Source organism: Chiloscyllium plagiosum, unplaced genomic scaffold, assembly GCF_037043375.1.
Source record: "Chiloscyllium plagiosum isolate Xiang-an unplaced genomic scaffold, Cpla_swu_hap1 HiC_scaffold_34, whole genome shotgun sequence".
Lineage (NCBI taxonomy): Eukaryota > Metazoa > Chordata > Chondrichthyes > Orectolobiformes > Hemiscylliidae > Chiloscyllium > Chiloscyllium plagiosum.
In genome coordinates, this window is record NW_028270172.1 from 31,942,264 (window position 1) to 31,961,803 (window position 19,540).

The following is a 19,540-nucleotide window of genomic DNA, read 5'->3' on the forward strand; positions in this document are numbered from 1 at the left end:
CCGGGCTGTTGGCTGCCCGGGTGGAAGATGAGGTGTTGTTCCTCCGATTTGCAGTCTGATTTGCTGTGGCAACGGAGGAGGCCAAGGGTGGTCATGTCAGAAAGGGAATGGGAAGGGGAATTAAAATGAGTGGTGACTGGGAGGTCCGGTCAGCCCCTGCAGGCCCGGCTGAGATGCTCAGTGAAACGTGCCCTGAGTTCACTTTTGGTCCCAGTGATGTAGAGAAGACTACATTGGGAGCATCTGATTCAGTAAACAGAGAGGCAGGTGAACCTCTGTCTCACCTGGAAGAACTTTTTGGGGCCCTGAATGGAGGTAAGGGATTAGTGTAATGGCAGGGTTTGCAACTTGAACAGTTGCAGGGGAAGGTACTTGGTGGCTCGAGGGTTTGGTGGGGAGCAAACCAAGGAATGGTCCTTGCAGAAGGCAGCAAGTAGTGGGGAGGAGAAAATGTTCTTGGTGGTGGGGTCTAGTTGGAGTTGGCAAAAATTTTTAAGGATGATGCGTTGGTTGCGGAGAATGGTGGGGTGGTAGGTGAGGACAACAGGGACCCTGTCTTTATTGCGTTTGGTGGGGGGTGAGTTTGGAGCAGTGGAGTGGGGAATGGAGGAGGTGTGGTTCAGAGCTGGCTGGATGTCAGAGGAGGGAAAAGCACATTGCTCAAAATAGGTTAACGTCAGGAAACTATAGACCAGTTAGCCTGACGTCGGTGGTGGGCAAGTTGTTGGAGGGAATCCCGAGGGACAGGATGTGCATGTATTTGGAAAGGCAAGGACTGATTAGGGATAGTCAACATGGCTTTGTGCATGGGAAATCATGTCTCATAAACTTGACTGAGTTTTTTGAGAAGTAACAAAGAGGATTGATGAGGGCAGAGCAGTGGATACGATCTATATGGTCTTCAGTAAGGCTTTTAACAAGGTTCCCTATGGGAGACAGTTCGCAAGGTTAGATTTCAGAATCCGGGGTGAGCTAGCCATTTGGATACAGAATTGGCTCAAAGGTGGTGGAGGATTTGAGCTATAGGGAGAGGTTGAATAGGCTGAGGCTGTTTACTCTGGAGCGTCAGAGACTGAGGGGTGACCTTGTAGAGGTTTATAAAATCATGAGAGGCATGGACAGGATAAATAGGCAAAGTCTCTTCCCTGGGGTAGGGGAATCCAGAACTAGACGGCATAGGTTTAGGGTGAGAGGGGAAAGATATAAAAAAGACCTAAGGGACAACTCTTTCACACAGACAGTGTCCATCACTGACGTCAGGCTCACTGGTCTATAGTTCCCTGCCCTGTCCTTACCACCCTTCTTAAACAGTGGCACCACATTACCCAACCTCCAGTCTTCCGGCACCTCACCTGTGACTATTGATGATACATATATCTCAGCAAGAGGCCCAAAAAATCACTTCTCTAGCTTCCCACAGAGTTCTGGGATACACCTGATCCGGTTCTGGGGATTTATCCACTTTTATGTGTTTCAAGATATCCAGCACTTCCTCCTCTGTAACATGGACATTTTTCAAGGTGTCGCCACCTATTTCCTTACAGTCTATATCTTCCATGTCCTTTTCCACAGTGAATACTGATGCAAAATACTCATTTAGTATGCTCCCCATCTCCTGCAGCTCCATACAAAAGCTGCCTTGCTGATCTTTGAGGGGCCCTATTCTCTCCCTAGTTGCCCTTTTGTCCTTAATTTATTTGTAAAAACCCTTTTGATTCTCCTTAATTCTATTTGTCAAAGCTATCTTATGTCCCCTTTTTGCCGTGCTGATTTCCCTATTAAGTATACTCCTACTGCCTTGATACTCTTCTCAGGATTCATTTGATCTATATTGTCTATTCCTGACATGCTTCCTTCTTTTTCTTAACCAAACCCTCAATTTCTTTAGTCATCCAGCATTCCCTCCACTTACCATCCCAGAGGAAGTGGTGGCAGCTGGTACAATTGCAACATTTAAAAGGCATCTCGATGGGTATATGAATAGGAAGGTTTTGGAGTGATATGGGGTTGAATACTGCCAGATGGGACTAGAATGGGTTAGGATATATGATAGGCATGTACAAGTTGGACCGAAGGGTCTGTTTCCGTGCTGTACATCTCTATGATTCTATGACTATCTGGGATGCTTGGGAGGTGCAACAGAGGTGAAGGAATTGGGAAAGTGGGATGGAGTCCTTGCAGATACTGGGTGGGAGGTGGTATTGTCCAGGTAGTTATGGGAATCTGTGGGTTTATAGTAAACACCTGTCTGGAGACTGTCACCAGAGATGGAAATGAAAAGGTCAAGAAAGGGGAGGGAGGTGTCTGAGATAGACCCAGTGAATTTGAGGGTGGGGTGGAATTTGTGGGCAAAGTTGATGAACTGGTCCAGTTCAGCCCGGGCGCAAGATGCTGCACCAATGCAGTCATCAATGTAATGGTGCAAGAGTTGGGGTACAGTGCCTGCGTGGGTACTGAAGAGAAACTACTTGACATAGCCGATAAAGAGGCAGGCATAGCCAGGGATCATCTGAGTGCCCATGGATAGCCACTGGATTTGGTGGAAATGAGAAGAGTTGAAGGAAAAGTTATTTATGGTGAGGGTTAGTTTGGTGAGGCGTCATACCCGGCCTACACGTCTTCACTGCAGACTGCCAATGTGACATCACCTCCCTCACCCACTTCAACCTCACCCCCACTGAATGTGCAGCACTCCACTGTCTCCACACCAACCCCTGGTTCACCATTAAACCCGCTGACAAAGGCGGGCGGTGGCAGTCTGGAGAATGGGCCTGTATGTCGCAGAGGCTGAAATCCAGCTCTCCGATACCATGTCCTATCTCCCCCTTGACCATGTCCTCACCATGGTCCATCAAGCCAAAATCATGCACACTGTCCATGATCTCATTGCCTCTGGTGATCTCTCCTCCACTGCCTCTAATCTCATAGTCCCCAGCCCCGCACTGCTCAGTTCTACCTGCTCCCCAAGATCCACAACCCCAACTACCGTGGCTGACCTATTGTCTCTGCATGCTCCCGGCCATTGAACTTATTTCTTCATATCTCAACTCATCCTCTCCCACTTGATCCAAGCACTATCCACCTGTATCCGCGACACTAACCATGGCCTCCATCTCTTCAGTAACTTCCAGTTTCCCATCCCCCAGCGCTTTATCTTCTTTATGGACATGTAGTCCTTGTACATGTTCATAAATACTCTCCACCAATAACCTGAACTCCATCTCGCTGAACTGATCCTCATCCTTAATAACCTTTCCTTCAACTCTTCTCATTTCCTCCAAATCCGGGGGTGGCCATGGGCACTCGGATGGGCCCTACCTATGGTGCCTCTTTGTCAGCTACATCAAATAGTTCCTCTTCAGTACCCACACAGGCACTGTGCCTCAAATCTTCCGCCGTTACATCGATGACTGCATCATGTGCAACGTCCTGTGCCCAGGCTGAACTGGAGCAGTTTATCGACTTCGCCCACAACTTCCACCCCATCCTCAAATTCACTTGGTCCATCTCGGACACTTCTCTCCCCTCTCTTGACCTCTCCATTTCCATCTCCGGCAACAGTCTCTCGATGTTTATTATAAGCCCACAGATTCTCACAACTACCTGGACTACACCTCACTCACCCATTAACCTGCAAATTCCTCTGTCTCCGTCGCATCCATTCCACTCCCAAGCATCCAAGATGTCCATCTGTTTTGAACAACATGCTTTTCCCTCTGTCACCCAGACAGCCCACCACTGCACCTCATCCATTTCCCGCTTCACTGCTCTAAACCACCCCACCAGTCTCCGCATCCAACATATCATCCTTAAATACTTCTGCCAACTCCAATTAGACCCCCCCCCCAACAAGAACATCTTCCTGTTCCCACCCCTCGCTGCCTTCTGCAAGGACCATTCCCTTTGACAGGCTTTGGTTTGCGCCACTCTCCCCACCAACCCCCGGAAATCCTTGGTACCTTCCCCTGCAACCGGAAAAGATGCAAAAGCTGCCGGCACACCACTCCCCTCACTTCCATCCAGGGCCCCAAACAGTCCTTCCAGGTGAGATGGAAATTCACCTGCCTCTCCTCCAACCTAGTTTACTGTATCCAGTGCTTCCAATGTGGTCTTCTCTACATCATTGAGACCAAACATAAACTCAGGGCATGTTTCACTGACCATCACAACCAGGCTGAAACTTTATTGCTGGAACAGCACAGCAGGTCAGGCAGCATCCAGGGAACAGGAGATTCGACGTTTCGGGCACAGGCCCTTCTTCAGGAATGAGCAGAGAGTGTTCAGCAGGAGAAGATAAAAGGTAGGGAGGAGGGACTTGGAGGAAGAGCTTCTGTGCAGAGGAGATGACCTGGGGTGTGCAGTGAGAGAGGGACTCACTGAAATCTTTGTAGAGAGAGGCAGAGAGCTTCTTCAAGGAAGGCATCCTTGTAAGAGGATTCGCAGTAGGTTGAAATCTTCGAGGAGAAAGTGAGGTCTGCAGATGCTGGAGATCAAAGTTGAAACTTTATTGCTGGAACAGCACAGCAGGTCAGGCAGCATCCAGGGAACAGGAGATTCGACGTTTCGGGCACAGGCTCTTCTTCAGGAATGAGCAGAGAGTGTTCAGCAGGAGAAGATAAAAGGTAGGGAGGAGGGACTTGGAGGAAGAGCTTCTGTGCAGAGGAGATGACCTGGGGTGTGCAGTGAGAGAGGGACTCACTGAAATCTTTGTAGAGAGAGGCAGAGAGCTTCTTCAAGGAAGGCATCCTTGTAAGAGGATTCGCAGTAGGTTGAAATCTTCGAGGAGAAAGTGAAGTCTGCAGATGCTGGAGATCAAAGTTGAAACTTTATTGCTGGAACAGCACAGCAGGTCAGGCAGCATCCAGGGAACAGGAGATTCGACGTTTCGGGCACAGGCCCTTCTTCAGGCCACTCCCCGCCCATTTTAACTTGCCCTCCTACCCCCTTTCTGACATGACCATCCTCGTCTTTCTCCATTGCCACAGGGAATCAAATCCCAAATTGGAGGAACAACATCTAATCTTCTTTCTGGGCAGCCTTCTGCCCGGAGGATTCAACATTGTTAGAACACAGGCTAAACCCTCCTGCTTAATTTAAACCAGCAACACAGAAAAGATTTATCCCATGCAGTAAACTGTGAAAATTCAAGAGGCCAAGAACTATTTAAAGTAAACATTAACAACTTTATTTCTTAAAGTTTAACAGAGAATAATTAACTAACAACTATTTACAACTCCTTCCTCCAACCTATCTTTTACTTTCCCTTCTATAATACTAGTTAGATAAAACCCCCAAGTAAGATTTACTGAAAAATTCAAATTTTAAAACCAGCCAACGGTCGAATCTTCTCGTGATATCTTTCTAGAGTTGCTCTCTAGGTCAGTGTCGATGTTTTTTTCTGTGCAAACTCCTTCTCTGGACAGGTACCTCTCAGAGAGTTCTGATGAGCAGCCTACATCTGTTGCTTCTTTGGAAGTATTGCCGCAAATGTTCAATTTTCCCCGGTCTTATACCCCCAAAGCATTGGATTGTGTCATTGGCTTTTAATATTGTCAATTTATTAAATTCAAATGATTGGAGTTTGGTTTTTTGGGGTATAATTTAAACTGATTGGCTTAATTCAAATTTGTTTTTTTCCTCCAGGCAACCAGTTACCCTCGCTATATTGTATCTTATTCAGGACACTTGGTGCTGTCAGGTAGTTCTGCTAGCTTTTAACTCTCTTAAAGGTACAGTATACCCACATCTTCATAATTTCATTGAGTTCTCTAATTTCAAATAACCTCCCTTCCCAGATGCCGACTCCCTTCCCAGTCCCTTCTCCTCCATTCCATTCCTCTGACCGACTCTTCCCTCCAGCTACCAACCAGATTCATTCCTCCCATCAACCAACCAGTTGTACCCTCTGCCTCTGTTCACCTATCACTACCTCACCACTCTGCCCGCTTACCCACGCAAAACCCTCCCCCACCCACCCTTTATCTGCAGCTCCCCTTACATCCGCCCTCAATTCTGAAGAAGGGTTACACGTGAAATGTCGACTTTCCACCTCCTGATGCTGCCTGGTTTGCTGTGTTCTTCCAGCCTCCTGCTTGTCTACTTTGGATTCCAGCATCTGCAGTTTTTTTCTGTCTCTAACTAATGAAGACTGGAAGAGCTGAATATTATTTAAATGAAGAAGGACTAGAGAGAATCACCACAGAGGAATTTGAGGTCCTCATGCACAAAGCACAAAAACCTAGCATACAAGATCAGCAGTTAATAGAGAAGGCAAATGGACCGTTGGCTTTTATTTCAAAGGAATGAAAAATAAACTATACAAGACCACAACTGGAATGCTGTGAACAGTTTTGTTTACTGAAGGAATGCTATGCTGGCATTAGAGGTAGTCAAGAAAAGCTTCATCGGATTGATCCTGGATATGGAGGGATTTTCTTATGAAAAGAGATTCAGTAGGTTAGACTTGGGGTTTAGCAAAATGAGACAAGATCTAATTGAAGCATACAAGGTTCTCAGGGGATCTACCAGGATGGATGAAGAGCATTTGTTTCCCTTTGTGGGAGAATCTAGGACTACAGGGGATAATATCAGATTAATGATTCACTGAATTAAGACAGAAATGAACATGATTTTTTTCTTTCATATAGTAGTCTATCTGTAGATTCTTTACCGCAGAGGGCTATAGAAGCTATGTTGTTCAGTATATTCAAGGCTGAGATAGATTTTTAATCAGTAATGGAATCAAACGTTATGGGAAAAGGCAGGAAAGTGGAATTGACGACTATTAGATCAGCCATGATATCATTGAATGACGCAGCAGACTCAGTGGGCTGATTGTTAGCCATCGACATTTTGGGCAAAAGCCCTTCATCTTCCTGATGAAGGGCTTTTGCCCGAAACGTCAATTTCGAAGTTCCTTGGCTGCTGCCTGAACTGCTGTGCTCTTCCAGCACCACTAATCCAGAATCTGGTTTCCAGCATCTGCAGTCATTGTTTTTACCTACCTGAATGTTAGCCATTTCCACTCCTACGTTTTTTTTGTCTTATGGTCATACTTTGTTGTCATGTAAATTTATGTGAATACCTCTAATGATCACTTAATAAATGATTGTGTTGAAGTTACTGAATTTCCAGTCTTCATCAACATATCAATTATGTAATTAATGTAAAATGTCATGCTGCAAGCCTGTGCTGCCCAAACAATGGGTAGTAGTTGACACGCACGGGCAGAGTACCTTGTTTCCAGCTCCTTGTAGAATATGTAGCATATGCAAATAGTTGTAACTTCTCAGCATGTTCCTAGCAAAATACAGAGGTGCAACTGTGTTCAGTGGAAGACTCCTCCTAATGGAATTTTTGAATTGGCTCAGGCAGGCACAGAAATCACAGGCACCAGTGTTCTCCTGTTCCTGTCTTCAGCCTTCGATCCAAGGATAGTGGGCGCTCTAGTTACTGGGCACTGATTCCCTGTCCTGGAACCGGGTTGTAAAACGAGAATAACTAATAATCCTGAATTATTGCCATCTTGATACAGCTACAGTTTGGTATTCTTTACAGTTTGGCTGATTCTTGTCATCTTAAATTTTAAATGTTCATAAACTGGCTTTGTGATTGCAGCAATGTTGGAACAAAGTGTATTTGCATGCATACTAAATTTATAAGTTCAGATTTTCATGTCTGGAATGGGCAACAATCAGTTTCTTGGGGAAGAAGAGTGGAATTAGAAGCTATATAGATTTGAAATGAGTTGGTCTAATAAGAAATCCAAACGCATGAAAATAAGTTAGTTTCCACTCATTGCAACTCTGAACTCACTGTATAAACCTTAAAGAGAAAATCAGAAATATGTTTCTCAGTATAAGTATTTTTTTTTCACTCCTTTTGCCATTGCCCATGGCATTCAAGAGAATGGAAAAGCCTGTCCCTACAAATTTCGTAACTCTACCATTGAAACACCACCATAGATACAGAGTGCATGATCAACAGATGGACATTAGATTGCTTTCATTGTGAATTTCTTTTAGGAACTTGAGGTTATAGAACCTCAGCATATCCTAACAAAGTACATGATGTAAGGGACAAAAGAGGATCAGCAACTCCCTAGATCAGGATCTCCATGCAACCTTCAGCTGGGATCCAGTGTAGAATTGGCAAAGACATACTTTATTTAAGGAGGTTTTGTGGTGCTATGGGAAGCATCCCTGCCTCTGGGCCAGAAGCTCTTGTTTCAAGTCTCACTTAGGGTCTGATGACCAAAGAAGTTAAGTTTATAATGTGGTTAAACAGATTAATGATCAACTTTTAAATCTTTCTAACATATACCCATTGCAGTAGTAAGAACAGGACAGATTCCTGATCAGCTATAGGACGGGAAGAAACTTGAGGCACTGTCATTGGTATCCATAGCTCCATGCTACAACACACATATAAAAGTATATGTTGCCATAGCAACCTTGACTCCTTGGGTAAGCCAGTTGGCTTAGGTAGCTGGACAGTCAATATGGATCAGATTAATGCCATAGCAAGGGATTTGAATCTGTTCCAGCTGCATTGGGTTAAGGACCTGTCTCCTTGCCCTATCTATGGTGGAGATTATGGTATCCTAGGTTAGAGACAGATAACTTGACAGTAAAATATATGATCACACCAAGAATATCTGGCCAACTTGGAGGAATTGGAGCTTATCTGGATTTGAAATGGACTCCCAAAGACAAGGCAGGGAGAATTTACTTCTGGCATTTCAATAGAGCATTTCGTCAGGGATACATCACTGCTGGTCACTGCTGAGGTACTGAGTCTCCCACTCAGGGAAAGAGGTCAGGCAGTGTTACGTATTTATGCCCAATGAGCAACATTCTGCCGTCAATCCCTCCAGCTTTCTTATAGCATGGCGTGGAGAGATTTGTGACCTTCATTACTAAATGGTCTGCAGTGATCATCCCTTGGTTATTGAGCATCAATGGGAGGTTTAGGAGCTCAGGGGTTTGAGATAAGGTTGAGGATGGAGGTCCAGGAGGAGATCGTAGTTCAGGGAATACACCAAACAAATTATGGATCAAACACAAGGATTATCCAATCATTGGGGAGGTTAACAGAACCTCTTCTTAGCCCACAGTAATTCTCAGAGGTGTCAGCTTCCAGAGGCTTGAGAAATCAGCTTGTGTTAACGTTGGAACAGAGAAAAATATCTAGGCAAGCAACCTCCTTAAAATATTTAAAGCAATACGCATTCTCTTTTGAATTAGTCATTCAAGCAGAGCTTTGTCTCTATTAAATTTGAGTATTGGTTGTGAATTGTGCTCAGATATGAGGTTTCTTGAATTTTTTCTTCCTATTAAATCTAAATTCATAAATTTTAAGAGTTAAATTTATCAATATTATAGAAGGCTCTCGAAAGAGTAGGAAAGGTCCACACCTATCTTTGAACATAGAACATAGAACAATACAGCACAGAACAGGCCCTTCGGCCCACGATGTTGTGCCGAACATTTGTCCTAGCTTAAGCACCCATCCATGTACCTATCCAATTGCCACTTAATGTTCGCCAATGATTCTGACTCTGCCACTCCCACAGGCAGCGCATTCCATGCCCCCACCACTCTCTGGGTAAAGAACCTACCCCTGACATCTCCCCTATACCTTCCACCCTTCACCTTAAATTTATGTCCCCTTGTAACACTCTGTTGTACCCGGGGAAAAAGTTTCTGATTGTCTACTCTATCTATTCCCCTGATCATCTTATACACCTCTATCAAGTCACCCCTCATCCTTCTCCGTTCCAATGAGAAAAGGCCTAGCACTCTCAACCTATCCTCGTACGACCTATTCTCCATTCCAGGCAACATCCTGGTAAATCTTCTCTGCACCCTCTCCAAAGCTTCCACATCTTTCCTAAAATGAGGCGACCAGAACTGCACACAGTACTCCAAATGTGGCCTAACCAAAGTCCTGTACAGCTGTAACATCACTTCACGACTCTTGAATTCAATCCCTCTGCTAATGAACGCTAATACACCATAGGCCTTCTTACAAGCTCTATCCAACTGAGCGGCAACTTTCAAAGATCTATGAACATAGACCCCAAGATCCCTCTGCTCCTCCACCTTACTAAGAACCCTACCGTTAACCCTGTATTCCGCATTCTTATTTGTTCTTCCAAAATGGACAACCTCACACTTGGTAGGGTTGAACTCCATCTGCCACTCCTCAGCCCAGCTCTGCATCATATCTAAGTCCCTTTGCAGCCGACAACAGCCCTCCTCACTATCCACAACTCCACCAATCTTCATATCATCTGCAAATTTACTGACCCACCCTTCGACTCCCTCTACCAAGTCATTAATAAAATGTACAAACAGCAGAGGACCCAGAACTGATCCCTGCGGAACTCCACTTGTAACTGGGCTCCAGCCTGAATATTTACCATCTACCACCACTCTCTGACTTCGACCGGTTAGCCAGTTTTCTATCCAACTGGCCAAATTTCCCTCTATCCCATGCCTCCTGACTTTCCGCATAAGCCTACCATGGGGAACCTTATCAAATGCCTTACTAAAATCCATGTATACTACATCCACTGCTCTACCCTCATCCACATGCTTGGTCACCTCCTCAAAGAATTCAATAAGACTTGTAAGGCAAGACCTACCCTTCACAAATCCGTGCTGGCTGTCCCTAATCAAGCAGTGTCTTTCCAGATACTCATAAATCCTATCCCTCAGTACCTTTTCCATTACTTTGCCTACCACCGAAGTAAGACTAACTGGCCTGTAATTCTCGGGGTTATCCCTATTCCCTTTTTTGAACATGGGCACAACATTCGCCACTCTCCAGTCCCCTGGTACCACCCCTGTTGACAGTGAAGACGAAAAGATCATTGCCAACGGCTCTGCAATTTCCTCTCTTGCTTCCCACATAATCCTAGGATATATCCCGTCAGGCCCGGGGGACTTGTCTATCCTCAACTTATTCAAAATGTCCAACACATCTTCCTTCCTAACAAGTATCTCCTCTAGCTTACCAGTCCATTTCACACTCTCCTCTTCAACAATACGGTCCCTCTCGTTTGAAGAGTATATAAATCCAGCTATTCAAATTCACAAATACATTTTGTCATAACAAATCCTAACAATGGAATTGTTAGCATTGGAAAGGGTACAACATTTTATCTCAGTAAATAAAATAGGATAAAGGATGACAGTAATAAGATAAAAGCCCTTTATTATGCAACAGTTCTAAATACAGAATTGTAAATGTTTTTATAACTTCAGGACTCTGTCACAATAACTGGAATAGTACAGAGTATCTTATATTTCTCCATTTGTAATAGTTAGCAAAATTAGTACAGCATATATTGTATGTTACATGCTACATGAATGATGTCTTCATATATATGAATCAAATGTACTAGGTGACATATAACCGCAAAACTATCAACATCTTAGATTGAGGGTGGTTGACAACATGTAAATGTAGCATGAGGGGTCTTCAATTTATAAAAGCAGCTATTTTAAAAAGTGAGGTTACATAGAAAAATAATAATGGATATTTTCCTTGCCTGATGTTTTAATCAATATGGTTAGGAAGCAATATAGGGATTGTATAAGGACAGTCCAGAATATGCTTTTCTGTCCACTTGTTGGCAAATAGTTTTAATATGGTATGATATTGTGTGTTGCATGAGGAATTACGTAACTGAAGGAAAAGTGTGTGCTGAAGATGTTTAACTGTTCTGCTATATACTTTTTAAAATTTGAGCATTAGCTTGGTCTCTAGAACAGTCATTGTTTTTGTGTAAAGTATGATCTAGTAGTTTGTAAATAGTTCAGCAGAAAAAGAGCATAAGAGTGTATGTACCACAGCTGTTAAATCATTGAACAATTGCATGCACACCAATGTTTGAAATTCGTCTTTTAATATAAAAGGAATATTAACCTCAAGCTTTCATTGATTTTAAAGAACTTTTCATTGAAATACAATAGATTCTAATATGTCTAATCAGCTGAATTGTGAAGGACACTATGGTCCTCAGTGATTCTTTCTTCCTGTGTAACTAGTCACTGATATTTAGTACTCAAATCAATCTTTTACACATTATAGCTCAATGGTGTTTAATTGTAAACATAGCTGAATTAACAAAGGCCCATTCAATAACAATTAAGTTGTCTCTTCTGGTATTAAAGCAATTCAAATTAAGTTGTTATAATGGAAGGAATAAATATTAATCATTATATAAATAATTACATTTCATTCTTAGAGCTGATAGCTCGTCACTGTTTTGTTGCAGCTGTCCACTTTTAATACGAATGATTTATTTTGTCCTGTAATGATTAATATCTGCTTGATGTGCAAGGTTTCACATCTTGTCTGCTGGTGTCAATTCAAGCTGGCATGTCTCTAAATCTAATGTTGTGAATGGAAAAAAAGAGATTGTATCACATTATTCCATACAGCACAATACCATGGTAAAATCAATTAAAAATCAGTGCGTGGTTAAAAGAGAGATATATCATTGTCATTCCTTGATGCCTGATTTTAAAAACCCCATTTCTAATCTTTTCCTGAATTATTCTGTGTAAAATATTGACCACTAAATTAAGTTTGTTTCCACGAAGGGAGAGTATCAGTTCTGGTAATTACCATTGCTCAAGTATTTATGCATGTTTTATTGAACAGAATCGATTCACTAAACATTTTCCATTTTTTAAAAGTAGAAACTTCCTACAGCATTCAGGGAGAACTGGAAATTATTGAAGCCAATTGTTTTTTCAAAATTCTTTGAAGTATATATATATTCATATTTCATTTTAAGATAAATTTTAAAAGTGTTGAGCTAGATTTAAAAAGTGTTATGTTCTGGAGCTAAGTTTTTTTATCTGAAGCACATAAATGTTTTTACTCATTCAAGTGAATTCAGCATCACTGGTTAAGCCAGCATTTATTGCCTATCCCTACTTGTCCTTGAGAAGATGTGGCGAGCTGCCTCCTTGAAATGCTTAAGTCCATTTGACGTAGCGACACCCACTATACTGTTAAGGAGGGAGCTCCAGGATATTGATCTAAGACCTGAGTGATTCTAAGTATCTAATTCTGAAGGGCAGGAAAAGGGGTCAGGGAGTAGCAGTACCATATTTTCACCTATGTCATCTGGTCATTTCTGGACAGAGTATTCAATCAATGGCCAGATCCTGTGAAAAAAGTGGATGGGGTGTGGCCAACCTCCTGCTGCCAGAAAGTATGAATTTTGAGGGCACTAAGAAAAAGCTGGTATTAAATTCTGAATCTCCTGTAGTGGAAAAATCATAGAGCAATACACAACTAAAAATAACTGAAACAACTTAATGCCTTTATCTATCAAGGTGAACTGGATGGAATTAGAATAGAAAGCATTCTAGCTGTTACATTTGATAAGGCCCTAAAGCTGTCGGCCATTACCTTCTGCACTGCCACACTTATTATTGAGCTGAAGGCAATGACATGCAGCAGACCCATGACTGGGTGTGTTAAGACTAGGTAATGACCAGAGCCCAAACGTATAAGCTGGTTGGGTTTGCTTGCTTTAAATGCATTCTGACTTGTGTCCTTGTGTGGAAAGGCAGCAAAACTGTCTTGACGTTTAAATTAGCAATAAATATTTCATAAAATAAGGAAGTCTTGCCTTTATGTAGTGTCTTTCACTACACCAGGATACGCCAAAATGCTTCATAGCCAATGAAATGCTTTTTGAAGTTTGGTACTGTACCAATGCAGGTGCCAGTTTGCACACATAAGCTCATATATACAGCAATGTGATAGTGATCAGAAGATCACTTTTGGTGATTTTAATTGAGGAATAAATATTGGCCAGGATGCTCTTCTTCAAAATCATACAATAAAATCCTTGCCATTCTGGTAAGAGCACAGAGGTCCCTTTTTAATCATCTCATCCAAAAGACTGCACCCTCCAACTGTGTAACACTTCTTGTTAATTTATTTTAAAGTCAAGTGATTTTTTTTCATTCACAGGATGAGGGCGTAGTGAGGTAGGCAACATTTACTGTCCATCCCTAATTGCTTAGAGGGTAGTTAAGAGTCAATCACATTGCTGTGGATCTGGAGTCACATGTAAGCCGGACCAGGTAAGGATGGCAGTTTCCTTCCCCACTGATGGGTTTTTCCGACAATTGACAATGGATTTATGGTCATCATTAGATTCTTGATTCCAGAGTATTTATTGAATTCAAATTCCATCATCTGCTGCTAACTGGTTCTCTAGATTAACAGCCCGGTAATATAACCAATAGGCCATCACCTCTCCAACAGGTGATGGAGCAGGAAATCACACACCAATATTTTACTTCATATTAGCTTTATTTAAAGAAAAATACAAGATGCCGAACAGGGAAGGTAAATGAACTCAGGGCATGGTTAGGAACATTGGACTGGGATATCATAACAATTAGATGTTGGCTAAGGGATGGACAGTACTAGCAGCTTCATGTTCCAGGATACAAATGCTATAGGAAGGATAGAAAGGGGGAGATAGGAGGTGGAGTGGTGTTTTTGATAAGAGATAATAATATGGCCTTACTTTGGGAGGATATTCATGGGAATTTATAAGGAGATCTTAGTAATCTGTAAGAATGATAGGATGGTTATGGGAGGGGGTTTTAACTTTCCAAACATAGGCTGGGACTGCCGTAATGTTAAGGGTTTATATGGAAAGGAATTTGTTAAGAGTGAACAAGAATATTTTCTGATTTAGTCTGTGGATGTACCTACGAAAGAAGGTGCAAAACTTGACCTACTCTTGGGAAATAAGGCAAGGCAAATGGCTGAGGTATCAGTGCGGGAGCACTTTGGGGCCAATGATCATAATTGTATTAGTTGTAAAACAATGATGCAAAAGGATAGACTAGATCTAAAAGTTAAAGTTCTAAATTAAGGGAGGCCAATTCTGACTCTGTTAGGAAAGATCTGTCAAAGGTTGAGTGGGGGGGGGGGGGGATGTTTGTAGTTAAAGAGATAGCTGGAAAATTGGAAGTCTTAAAAATGAGGTCATGAGGGTCCAGAGACAGTATGTTCATGTTAGGATGAAAGGCAAAGCTGGTAGGTGTAGGGAATGCTGGTTGATTTGGGAAATTGAGGTTTTGGTCAAGAAAAAAAAGAAAGGTAAAGGTAAAGAAGCAGAGATCAAGTGAATCCTTAGAAGGCTATAAAGTCAGTAGGAGTATAATTAAGAGGGAAATCAGGATAGCAAGAAGAGGATGAGATAGCTTTGGCAAATAGGTTTTAAGGAGAATCAAAAGAGATTTTATAAATACAGTAAGAAAGAAAGGGTAACTAGGCAGAGAGTTGGGAGATCAGCAAGGCAGCCTATGTATGGAGCTGCAGGAGATGGGGAGATACTAAACGAGTATAGAGGACAAGGTGCTGGATGTCTTAAAACACATAAAGATGGATAAATCCCCAGATCTGATCAGAAGCACCCTAGAATTCTGTGAGAAGCAAGGGAAGTGATTGCTGGGCCCCTTGCTGACATATTTGTATCATCGATAGTCATAGGTAAGGTGCTGGAAGACTGGAAGTTGGCTACCATGGTGCCATTATTTAAGAAAGGTGGTGAGGAAAAGCCAGGAAACAAGAGACCAGTGAGCCTGACATCGCTGGTGGGCAAGTTGTTAGAGGGAATCCTGAAGAATAGGATTTACATGTACTTGGAAAAACAAGAACTGATTAGGGATATCCGTGGGAAATCATGAAATCATGTCTCACTAACTTGATCGTTTTTTTGAAGAAGTAACGAAAACAATTGATGAAGGAAGAGAGGTGGACATAATCTATATGGATTTCAGTAAGGCATTTGATAAGGTTCCCCATGGGAGACTGGTGAGCAAGGTTAGATCTCATGGAATACAGGGACAATTAGCCATTTGGATACAGAACTGGGTCAAATGTAGAAGACAAAGGGTGGTGGTGGAGTCTGGCTTTTCAGATTGGAGGTCTGTGACCAGTGGTGTGCCACAAGGATCAGTGCTGGGTCCACTGTTTCTTGACATTTATATAAATGATTTGGATGGGAATACAAGAAGTATCGTTAGTAAGTTTGCAGATGACACCAAAATTGGAAGTGTAGTGGGCAGCGAAGAAGGTTACCTCAGAGTGTAACAGGATCTTGGTGAAATGGGCCAATGGGCTGAGAAGAGCAGATGAAGTTTAATTCAGATAAATGTGAGATACTGCATTTTGGAAAGGCATATCAGGACACATAATGATAAGACCCTGGAGAGTGTTGCTACACAAAGAGATTTTGGAATTCAGGTTCATAGTTTCTGAAAGTGGAGTCGCAAGTCGATAGAATAGTGAAGAAGATTTGGTATGCTTTTCCTTTATTGGTCAGAGCATTGAGAATAGGGGTTGGGATATTATGTTGTAGCTGTACAGGACATTGGTTCGGCTACTTTTGGAATATAGTATGCAATTCTGGTCTCCCTCCTATTGGAAAGATGTTGTGAAACTTGGAACTTTTTTTTGGTTAAAAAAAAATTACAAGGATGTTGCCAGGGTTGGAGGGTTTCAGCTACAGGGAGAGGCTGAAGAGGGTGGAATTATTTCTCTGGAGCATCAGGACTAAGGGAATGACCTTATAGAGGTTTATAAAATCATGAGGGGCATGGATAGGATAAATAGACAAGTTTTTTTTCAGGGGTGGGGGTGTCCAGAACTAGAGGGCACAGGTTTTGGGTGAGAGGGGAAAGATTTAAAAGGGATGTAAAGGGCAATGTTTTCACACAGAGTGGGGTTCGTGTATGGAATGAGCTGCCAAAGGAAGTGGTGGTGACTGGTACAATTACAACATTTAAAAGGCATTTGCATAGGTATATGAATTGCAAGTGTTTAGAGGGATATGGGCCAAATGCTGGCAATTGGGACGCGATTAATTTAGGATATCTGGTCAGCATGGAAGCGTTGGACTGAAGGGTCTGTTTGTATCCTGTACATTTCTATGACTCTATAACTGTGTAATACAGAACTATAGAATCTGTACTGTGTGGAAGTAGGCCATTTGACCATCGAGTCACACTGACCCTCCTGCACATCTTTGTACTGTGGGAGAAAACTGGAGCACCTAGTGGAAACCCACACAGACATGATGAGAATATAAAACTCGACACAGACAGTTGCTCAAGACTGGAATTGAACCCAGGTCCCTGGAGCTGTGAGGTAGCAGTGCTAACCACTGAGCCACCATGCCACCCCTACACAGTAGGATGTCAACTTGACAAAGTTTTGGATCTGAAAAGCACATGAACCAAAAGAAGAGTTCTTATTCTAGATGGCCTTCCACTAAAATTCAGCATATGTTTAATGAGAAGCTTTGAAGCTGCCCTCTGCATTTTTCTTCTGTGTCAGAAGTAATTAAAATGGGAAAAAGACATGTTGCACTTTCTTTCCTGCCAAGGTGCCAAGCATTTACAGTCATTTGGCTATCTGTAAACTTTCTTCATGATATGGAAATTAAACACTAATTAACTTAAACTTAAAATTGGAACATTTTCTTAGAACATTTCTCCGACTGAAGTAGTCCAGCAACGGTTTTAAAGGAATAGGTGTGGCTAGCAGATAAACATCACAACTCCAGTTGCCTTACTACACATGATCAAGTCCAGAAAAAGAAATCTCTTGTTGGAAAAGAATATTTGGAATACGCCCATTTGTTAGTGTTTAAGATTTTCATACAGCGTTCCCTAAGATTGAAAATAAAATGAAACACTAAACTTTTAAATCAACTATTTCATCCAGCTTTATCAGAATGTCTCAGAAACTGAAGTTTCTGCAAGTAGTTACAAAAACTATTATTCACCTGGTCATTCTTTTGAATTGTTTTGTAAGGAAAGACACTCTTCAGTCTAGAATTAAGCCGTACCAACCAAAAACACTGGTACCATTCCTGATCTCTACTGGATTATTTGAATTCAGCTAAGACAACAATAAGATACTAAAATCAAACAAAGAACTGCAGATGCTGGAGTTCTGAAACAAAAACAGTAATTGCTGAAGTAACTCAACAGGCCTGGCAGCATCTGTGGGGAGAAAGCAGAGTTAACGTTTCGAGTCTAGTAACTCTGATGCTGCCAGGCGTGCTGAGTTTCTCCAGTGATTTCTGTGTGGTTTTTTTGAGTAAGATACTAAAATTAGCCTCAAAATTTCTGGGACAAGGGAGGGAAGACATAGAAATGGTCATTCATCTCTTCTGATGGCTATGTAGCAATGTGGATATCAAGTGGAAGGAGGATCAAGGTTGATTACAATGCCTGTCGAAACCTGCTGCCAATCCATCTGGGGTCACACATGTAGACTGGCTGTTTGAGCCAGGTAGTGGAGGGCAGTGAGTAACAATGAATAAACCGTACTCCAGCAGGACTCAATATCTTGGGTAAGGGGAGGATTGCTAAAAGAAAATTGCTAAAACATCATTACGCATTTTGTAAAGTAGATTGTTTCCCATGCAGTTAGATTCTATTTAAACTAGACTTGGTGCCTTGTTTGACACCCTTCAATCATAAGAGCACTCACACTATATTGATAAACTGTAATCGAGGCACTTCTTCAACTACTAGACTCAGGTAGGAAACTGAAAAGTCCTATTATCACCAACAACCATAGGAACAGTTGCAATCAGTCTGAATGAAAGCATTTATCACATTGAATACAAAGGTGGCTAACTCAAAATGTCAAATATTGCATTAAAAGTGTTCCAGGAATGATTTTGAAATAATCAGTCCCCAAGCAACAAAGATCACACAATAATTTGAGGTTAAATCTCATGTGAAACAGCACAACAATAAGCTTGTAAAAGATAAGGTCAGTGGTAATTCAACAGAAATATTGTGCATTTACATTTTCAGATTTTGGTGCTTTGTTTTGAAGTTTTGTATTTTCTTCAAGAATGAGGGTGGGTGCTTATGGAAACCTACTACATTCTAACGGGATGATACACGGTAGATACAGGAAGAATGCTCTCAATGACTAGGGAGTCCAGAACAAGGAGGTAATAGTCTGCTCCTATATTCTATGGGGAGGTAACATTATGATTGTGCAAATAGCAGGTGTCTGGATCACTATCACGGAATTTTAATTTTTTTAAACCCCATATGAGAGCCAATTTTAAGGTACAAATATAGCTTGTATTTGTGATAAAGCCAGCTTCCAGCACAAAATGTCCTAGGTGGGTCCCAGTTGCATTACTGAACATGTCTCTATATTGGCTATAACTTGTCATTCAGTGGTATGGAGCCTGAAGACAAGAAAATTGCTGGTGTAAGCATATCTTACTTCAGCTTGATGTTCTACAATTCCAGGGACCATGTTTGGAACAGACATAAGCTCCAATTAGAATTCAGGACGAACATCTAACATCAGACAAAGCAGTAAGGTTTATATAAATTCACATCACTGTCTTCTCTATTGTTGACTATTTGCTTTCTGCCTTGAGATAAATTAACATCCGTTTCACAAAAACACCGAGTTCTAAATTGTTTTGTAATGATTTACTCTTCTC

The 19,540-nt window shown here is 41.9% G+C and overlaps 1 protein-coding gene across 6 annotated transcripts in view; it reads right to left on the minus strand.

Moving 5' to 3' along the window:
* Window positions 1-11,203: 11,203 nt before the first annotated feature.
* LOC122564287 (uncharacterized protein C7orf57) overlaps window positions 11,204-19,540 on the minus strand; it is a 149,647-nt gene continuing 141,310 nt past the window's right edge. For all 6 annotated transcript variants that reach the window (XM_087978454.1, XM_043718963.2, XM_087978453.1 and 3 more), the window contains one exon: window positions 11,204-12,402. In XM_087978454.1, the coding sequence (XP_087834580.1) occupies window positions 12,356-12,402 (47 nt within the window). In that variant the 3' untranslated portion in view covers window positions 11,204-12,355. The remainder of the gene's footprint in view (window positions 12,403-19,540) is intronic.